This window comes from Athene cunicularia, assembly GCF_003259725.1.
Source record: "Athene cunicularia isolate RWA chromosome 24 unlocalized genomic scaffold, athCun1 chr24_part1, whole genome shotgun sequence".
Lineage (NCBI taxonomy): Eukaryota > Metazoa > Chordata > Aves > Strigiformes > Strigidae > Athene > Athene cunicularia.
In genome coordinates, this window is record NW_020799132.1 from 1,785,281 (window position 1) to 1,794,318 (window position 9,038).

At 44.2% G+C, this 9,038-nt stretch overlaps 1 protein-coding gene across 1 annotated transcript; it reads left to right on the forward strand.

Moving 5' to 3' along the window:
* Window positions 1-801: 801 nt before the first annotated feature.
* On the forward strand, window positions 802-5,289 carry BARX2 (BARX homeobox 2; the record flags this gene model as incomplete). The annotated part of the gene is made up of 3 exons (XM_026863570.1): window positions 802-1,103; window positions 3,705-3,789; window positions 5,017-5,289. Coding segments are annotated over 3 exons (639 nt in total), but the record flags the coding sequence as incomplete, so codon positions are not given.
* Between the last annotated feature and the right edge of the window lie 3,749 nt (window positions 5,290-9,038).

Genomic DNA, 9,038 nt, shown 5'->3' on the forward strand with positions numbered 1-9,038 from the left:
GATGAGTTACTCGCTGAAATAGACTCATTGAGGTCTATAGATCATTATTTTCATTAGTGGTGACTCATATCAAGAGTTTCACAACCAGGCCTGCTGGTGTAAGGTGTTCCTTTCCACAGCACCATTTATCTAAAGATCTCGGAATACTTTATGTATATTAAACTTTAATCCATGTTTTACCACCAGTGAAGTCGGTAAGGAAGATTGTTTCCAGTTTGCAAATGAGGTAAACTGAGGTACGGAGCAAGAAAGTGACTTACCCCAGACTGCAGGTTGGTTGCAAAGTTGTATAGAAGTGCCATCTTGCAATAAGGGAGCATTTCCCATCTGTGGCCCTGTTTCCCTGCCTGAATTTTAAAGGACCATTTGATTTCCTGGGGCTAAGGCTGAGCAGAAGTCTGTCTATAGCTGTAAATTCAGAAGGTCTGATGTGAATCAGAACTTCCTCTAGTGTCTGGGAACATTTAGATTTGTCATCCCAGACTGGCCCTGACCTGAAAGGATTGGAGCAGAACTGCTGAAAAAAAAAAAAAAAAAAAAAAAAAGGGCATTGGAAATGCAGGCCCTCCTTTCCCTGTGCTAGGGAAATGCCCATCAAGGCTCCCAGCCCAAAGAAAGCTGGACACATGCAATATGGGAGAAGGAACAGGTCCAGAGAGGGGAAATGACTTGCTTGTGGTCATTTAACAACTGAGTGGCAGAGCCAGGAAAGGTATTTCTCTCCCTGCTCTCTCCAGTACTCCCATCACTTCACCATATTGCCACTGAACTGGCCTTTATCCACCTCTGCTTCCTTCCCTGCCAGGGCCTCCTTCTCTGAGGGCGTATCCTCTGATCTCCGTCATCACCAGGCAGCCCTCCGTGGTCCCTCACCTCGTCCCAGCTGCCACCAGCTCCCGTGTGCTGCCAGCCCAGGCCTCCTCGGGGACTGTGAGCTCGGAGACGCCTGCCAGCGAGACCCATGCCAGCAGCGAGTCGGAGGCAGAGCAGCCCGCGCCTCGGTTAAAAAAGCCACGCCGGAGTAGGACCATCTTCACAGAGCTCCAGCTGATGGGCTTGGAGAAGAAATTTCAGAAGCAGAAGTATCTCTCTACCCCTGACAGGTAGGTCAGTCTCTTACAAAAGGAAAGGGAATGAGCCAAAGGGCTGCTCTAGCCCTGCGCTGCCATCGCTCCCTGGCTGTAGCGTGCTGCCTTCTGGCTCCACAGAGATGCCTCTGCCGTTGGCCAAGGACACGGGCAGATGACCAGATTCAATTTCAAGGCTAACTTTTCCTGGGATCAAAGGTGACACGAAGAGATTATATCAATGGAAGTGCCACATGCTGATATATGTGCGTGCTAGCAGGCATCCAGGCTCAGAGACAGGCAAGGTACAGAGCAGAAGGCTCTCTGCCTTTCTGCACACTTGAAAAAAGGTGGAGCCTGTCTCCTCCCAGGATCTGGTGATGGATGGCTGTGTCTCCATGGCAGCTGAGAGGTTGGCTGTAGCTTCAGCTGGATGGTGAACTAGTTTTCATCTAGCAAACTCGATAGCAGTTCAGTGAGAAGGTTGTGGCCTGTCCATCAGTTTGGAAAACAGACCAGGGTTGCTCAGAGTTGAAGGCTGCCTTGCCCTTGTGAAGGCACAAGCAAATGCTTTGTCTTTGCGAAGGAAAAGGCAAGTTCTTAGGGACTGCTTGGTACCAAATGGCCAAACCAAACTATGGGGAGGCTTTTGCCTTTTTAAAGGCTTTGAATCCTACTCTGCAAGTTTAAACTACAGGAAAAAGACCTGTCGAATTCTTGTGAAGTTTGCAAACCTAGAGAGGGTTTGAAAGGTACACCAGACCTTGAACTCCACAGATGGCAGCCTCCCAGTATTTAAATTGGTTTTGAAGATCAGCATTCGCTGCTCGTACTGCCTGTCACCAGCCAAGCTTCGCAGCTGGACCAAATTTGATGGGCATGGCCGGGCTGTCTCGTACAGTTTCAGAGTTCCTAATGCGCCTGAACTGACTCCTCACAGCTTCTCACATCCAGATGGTTAACATTGTTGATGAAGCACTTGAGGCTGTTAATTAATTTTATTGTATGACTGTTCGTTCCTTGGCTTTGTACATGTTTGAGGCTGATGAGCAATTCCTGTCGGTGTACCACTTCCCCTCTGTTTGTTTCCTCGGGTTTCTAGGCAATGCTGGTTACGCTAACGTGTGTGGCAAGAGGTGGTAACTGGTTGGAGGGAATCAAAGTGTGAAAAGACATGTGCACTAAGGTGAGAAGAGTTAGTCAAGGAGTGTTTCTCTCTGTCAACTTATGGCTGGAAACATGATGGCAAAGCAGTGGCTTGTGATCTGGGTTCACTCCTGCAGCTTCTGCCCTGGACGCAAGATTGTACGGCTGGGAGGGCAACTGAAGCACCGGGTTTATTATAGTAAGGGAGTGCAGTGTGACAGGATAATGCCTCTGCTAGATTCTGCTTGTCAGATAACAGTAATGGTATCTTTAAATCAGTGGGGTTGTGTAGTAGGGAGCAGGCAAACCAAGCCTGTAGGTCTAGTGTGAATCCAAAGTTGGGGGGGAAGCATGAATCTGTGACTTTGAGCACAGAGAGCTGGTGCGGGGTATGTAGGTGTTTGTAAATCTAAGAGTGAGTCTGATTGCCCTAGGAGCCCAGCTGAAACAAAAGTTTTATTATGAAAAACTCGGCCTTGGCAAATGTGTTTCCCCCATCCAAAGGCAGGGAAATATTTGCCAAAAAAGTTCACACAATCCAGAACACCTTGGAATGTGACTCTGAGTTTGAGCTGTCCTGCCTGCAGGACTTGCGTGACTCCGTGGGGCACTTACCCAGCGTTTTTGAGGATTTCCAACTCCATCCATTGTGCAACTCCATTACAAAACTGCCAGACGCACGGTGCTATCACCTGTGGGGAAGGATAAAGAGTTACTCTGAGCTGCATTTGCTTCACATCCTGGGTTTTAAGATAGAAATAATGAATGGTTTCAGATGAACTTGCATAGGTTGGAGATTTGTGGAGGATGAATCGGGATTATGGGCTGTCTGCCACATATACCCTTAAGCTAAACATGCAAATAATAAATTCATTTATAAGCCTAAATTGCCTATAATAGCAGAATGCATAAGAAATTAGTAGATTTAGATGTACTACCACTCCGTGAGAAATGAGAAAGTATTATTAACCCCATTATATAGGTTGCGAAGAAGAAATATGGTACAAAGAGCAGCCCTTTCAAAGCCAGACTGGTGCTGGGTGTCTTGGTTCTTACGTGTTTGCTTCGGACACCACAGACCTGTTTTTCAGGGATGCGGTGTACCCGTAGCTCTCCACTCCATATACAACCGTGGAGCGTCAGCAGTTGGAGCACAGCGGGCTTGTGTTTCAGAGAGGACAGGCAGACTTCTGCAACTTCTAGGTTTGCTGGCTCATCCAGCAGTCACAGAGGAGAAAAGAGAACAGATAGCCTGCAAACACCTACAGATTCTTGCTTCTTCCATGAAAGCATCTATCTTCACATCCTGAATTCACGATATTTACCGCTTTGGTCTGACCTTGTCTCAAACCCGCAGATTAGAGAGACAAAAAGCCATCTTTCTGGCAGTCCCACTGTTGTATGCTCTTACAGTGCTGGATTGGCTGCACCTGGCATCTGAGCTCTTCTTGTCCCCTGTCAACTCATTTCAGTGTCTGTTTTGTCTCCCAGGCTTGACTTAGCCCAGTCGTTGGGGCTGACTCAGCTCCAGGTGAAGACATGGTACCAGAACCGTAGGATGAAGTGGAAGAAAATGGTAAGTGGTTCGTTACCATGGTCCTTAAAAATGGATTTCAAAAGAACAGATTTGGAAGCTGAGCATAGTGTCAATGACCTGTGTCTATTTATACCAAATTTTGTATTATTTTTGATCACTTTTCTTAGAGACATGCTCTTTTTAAAAAATGTTGATATTGCAGCAGATGTGGTGGGCTCAAGGGGACCATAGGCAGTAGGAAGAACACAAAGCAAAGGGACATGAGAAATGAGAAAGGAACAGAGGGAAGAACTGAAATATCTCCCTCTGCATTTTTGGCATTCCTCTGATCTTAATACTTGGGGGATTGGATATGTGTATAGACCAAAAAGATTGTATTGCTCCATGGAAACCAACGCAGTTTTGATAGCTAATATCATTAATTCTTGCTTTTCATATCATCCTTTCACCTCTTTCACTTATTCTCGGCTTCATGGCCCTTTTCCAGTTAAAATGCTCTTAGAAAGAACAACTGTCCAATAAATCTTGGTGGGAAGCATGATGCTGTGACATTCTCCAGTGGAGATGTTTATGTATTCTGATGTGGGAGAGGAGATGCAGTTCTAGACTGTATCTTTGAATGTATGTGACAGCTGCAGAAGTTACTGCCACTTAAAACAAGTCTGAGATTAGCTTGGGTACAGATCTTTGGTTGGAAGTAGCTCGTTGCTGCAGTGATGGTGTGAAGGGAGAGGAAATTAAACATAAGAACAGACCTGTCTTGCTGACTCCCACCTTTTGCTCAGAGGAGAGAGATCTCATGCATTTTAATACAGATGTTACAAACAAACAAATAAAAAGGCTATTTCAGAAAGCAAAGAGGATGGAGGAAAGGCAGTCAGAGGAAATCCTGGCTAGGGTTTATGACTGTTCTTACTTGGGCTGTGAATAAAACAAATACTCAGGAAAAGACCTGAATTCTGCGTAAAATCTCCTGTCTGTAGTGTTGAGGACTGTGTGCCTAGGTAGTGTTTGGCCTTCTGTAGGAACTGACTTAGAGACCTCCAGAGTTCTGGGTGTCCTTGCTGGCAAAGTTTGCATTCCGTTTTACTGACGTGAGAAGATGGCTGAACTCACTCCATGGATGCAGGACATTTCTGTGAGGCTGAAATGGTGACCAAGTAATGGATTAATGTTGAGGTCAAAGCCAACCCTCATCCTTCTCTAAAGGATGTCTCACAGCAGCAGAGTTCAGATTGATCCTGACAGTTCATCTCTTTGCTCCAGGTGCTGAAGGGTGGACAGGAAGCTCCAACGAAGCCCAAAGGCCGTCCAAAGAAAAACTCCATTCCCACCTCGGAGGAGATTGAAGCGGAAGAGAAAATGAACAGCCAGGCGCAGAGTCAGGAGCTGGGGGGATCTCAAGCCCCTGAGGAGATTAAACTGACAGAGGAGAAGCCGGAAGTCTCTTTGGAGACAGAGAAGTCTCCAGAACATATACCAGAGCCCTCCTCAGAGGAGACTACACCATTAAGTTAAAAAGGAGAGAAAGGGGGGAAAAAGGAAAGCAAAAAAAGAGAAAAGAGAAAAACCAAAACCAAATATATATATGTATATATATATATTTAAATATGTATGTAATTGTGTGTGTGTACATATATATATAAATATATATATATATATGTAGACCTTGTGTATAAGTCTAAAGATTGGTCACTTTGTGCCTTTGGGATTCAGCCATTGTGGGCCATGGTGGAACAAAAACGTCCCGTGTGAGTGGCGACGACCCGTCCCTCGGCGGTGTGCGTGGGCCTTCCCACAGAGAGCGACGGAGAGTTTCCAGAGAAAAACTGCGTCTGGAAACCTGAGACAGCTCCTGGCAAGTGGAGGAGAAGGCCAGGGCTCCTTTCCCGCTGCGGGGGGCAAATGTGTAGTGATATGACTGTGTTGGAGGGTTCAGTGTGTTCGCTTGACTTGATCCTTGCCTTTTAAAGTAGTGCACATGGACGGAGTACTTGGCCTGGTCTCAGACCAGGGACAGCTAAGAAATGGGGAGCTCCGATAGCACCATTTCATCATGTAACCAGCACTTATTTCTGTTAGGGATGGGCCCAATTTAAACAATTTTAAGGAGTTCAGACCCATAGGTTTGCTTTGGCCCCATGTAAAGATCAAAGCTTCCGAAGCAAGATTCATACCCGGGTCAGCGTTCAGATTTCATCTCTCTTGGTTGTTTGGGTGCCGTGTCTGTGAATTTGCAGTGATCCAGGATAAATTCGAATGAGATAAGGGTTTGGATTTGAGTCTGCTCCAAAAGCTTTGGGATGCTTGGATCTGGGATTTTTGCTTTGGGCCCACTTCTAATTTTTGTAGGGTTTTTTAAAGAACATTTAAATGTTTTCAGGGTTTTGGGAGAATGATGGATTTAAGAAGTTGCTGCAGAAAGTTCGCGTTTGTTTAAGATGTGTGCCAAGAATAGATGTGCATCATGTTTCATAAAGTCTTGTTAAGGGTACATTTTGCCCAAAGGCTGCAAGAGATGTATTAAGATAACCTTTATTTTTTAATTAAAAATTAAATATATAAATAAAACTGTTGTTGTTGTTTCTCTTTCAGAATGCTAGACAGACTTTTCTGGGCTAGGTTTTCTGTTCTAGCAAACCCTGGAGAAAATGGGAGTCATCAGACTTTCCGTAACACTACTGCGCAGCAAGCACTGTGCAAACTTCCTTGTAGCACCTTGCGAAGGTAGGTGAGGGGGTGTTGTTAATGCCACCTTGTCACTGGGTGCAAGTGAAGGTGTCAGAACGAAAGCACTGGTGTTTTGGCTGTTTTCTGTCACCACCCCTCAAGCAGTTCTGTCTGGACGGCTAATAAATGGGTCTTTGGGATCCTGTGAAGGTGATTTCTTAGTATCCCGATCTGGGGTTGTCCTAACGATTCACACACGTAGGTCTCAAGTGAATTATCCAAGGAGTTTAAGTGAGGAGAAAGGATTTATTTTTTCCCCAGTTTCTGGCTCAGAAGTTGGGAAGACTTTAATTCCACCTCCACATTAGCGCTGCAACGGCACGGGCATCTGCATCAGGTAATAGATGGCGGAACTCTGGCTGATGTCAGCGAAGCCAGGGTGGGACATCGCTCCACTGGCTGTCTGTTGCTGAGTACTTAAATCACAATAATCAGCTTTGAAGAGGCACCTACAGGTCTGCACCTAACCCTAAAAAATAACACAGCAAAATTGGGCAATGCTCGTTTGCAAGAAACTTTGAAAATCCCAGGCATTTGATGCCATTCAGCTCTTTTTTTTATGGCGCAAAGAGATTGGAAATGGGATAAGAGATTTCCCTCTTGCCTCTTGTGTTGAAAACACAGGCTGTGAGCTGCAAAGTCTTTCCTCTGCCATTAAAATGCATCAAAATTTGTGTTAGAACCATTGTTCGTTCCCCTGAGCCCTGACAGGCACAGCGAGCGGCAGGGGTGGCGGGGCAGGAGGTTGGTGCTTGGCTGGAGGGATGATACAGTATGTTGTTGCACGTTCTTCATCTTTTTTTCCTTTTTCTTACCAGAACTGTGCTTTAGTTCAACCGTATCTATTAGACTTGAAATGGCATTTAATTTAAAAAAGGCCTATGGCCTGTTTATACAGGAATTAGATTAGATGGTCTATGAAATCTGTAATCGTCCTCTATTGTTCTTGGATAGTAGCATCAGCACTGTTATCTCAAAATAAAATGTTTCCACAAGTCTTAAATGCGGTAGTACTCGGTCGGGGTGAAGGGAGCAATTTACTGGAAATAATTTGTCTAATGAGTTTCACCATCAGATTGCAAAAAACTCTGCAAGAGTCTCTACTAGGTTGACTTGGAAGCCTGAATAGTTCATTAAATCAAAGTTTTGTGTGCAGATCATTCCAGAAACAAGAAGCTGACCGTAAGGGAAGGCATCAGAGATATTTTAACTTCTCTGAGTTCAAAGTGGAAATATCTTCTGGTGACCTTTTCAAAAAACTTTCAGGGGTGTATTTTAAATATAGCACTTGGAAATCTCAGTATATAGCCTGCCTTTCAACCAAAATGTGTCCATAAAATGGATAATGCATGTGGGTTTTCTGGGGTTTGTTTTTGCATTTGACACCCAGTGGGTTTGTCTAATTTGATAGATTTACGTGGCAGGGGGAAAAGAAGAGTAGAAACAAGTAAAAAAATTACTTTCTTGCCCTGAAAGAAGAAGTGGTGTGTGGTGCTTTTTTGCTATCCAATGAAATGGATAAAAATGAAAATACAACATTTCAAAAAAATTTTGAAGATACCTTTCTACATTACAAGCAAAGCAAAGTTAGTGATTTTCCAGCAGAGTAAAGTTAAGTTTTACAAAATGACAGTTCCCACTTCCCAGATGAAAATAATTGTTTCTGACTCAACCCCATTTTACAGTGGGAACAGTTCCAGTGATATTTTTTTTTTTTTTTTTTGTTAATCCCATTCTAATCACTTTATGAGTCAATCTGGGTAAAAATGCAATACTCTAGCTGTCTGGGCTAGTTTTTAATGAGTCCATAAGACACTGAAGATGTTTTTGTTCCTCTTTTGGATGAGTAGCAATCTTAGCCTCTTCTTTTTCAATGTGATTATTTAAGTGCAAAATTAGCTCTTGAAATGCTGTCTGATACTTGCTCACGCTGAATTACTTTCACTGACTTTCCTGGTAATCTCTTGAATGTTCACGGAAAGCACGTTCAGAATGTGTGTGATTGGATGGAAAGAAAACGGCAGGGTAGAAATGGTAAAACCATTGAATTATTTCTTCGCTAAACATTTTCATACTTGTCTGTTCTGTGTTACATCTGCAGCTGGAGAAAAACAACGACAAATTCTAATAGAATTGAGCATATTGATCCCAGCCGTTGTTGGTAGGCAAGTGCTTCTTTTCCAATCATTTTAAGATGATTTTTTTTTTCCTCCCTTGGGCTTATTTTTGGTCCTGTCACTGAAATGCAAAGAATTGAGCAACTCTTCCCCTTTGCTTTGGGCTGAGCTGAGACAGGCCTCAAGGCTGGGCTGGAGAAAGCCTTGGCTGTTTGTGTTTAGCCTTTAAAGGGGGGTGTGGTGATGTGGCTGTGAGTTGTATTTGCTTTGTGCTCCTGAGACTCAGAAAAAAACATTAAAATTAGTCTCATTTTAGGCCTCCTTGTTCGAAGGTGTAGCTGCAGTCAGTACTGAGGGAATCTGCACAAACAGGCTTCGTCTTTGTCAACACAGCGACAGCAAAGAGATTCCCAAGGGCCTTTGCACCGGTCCTGAAGAGAG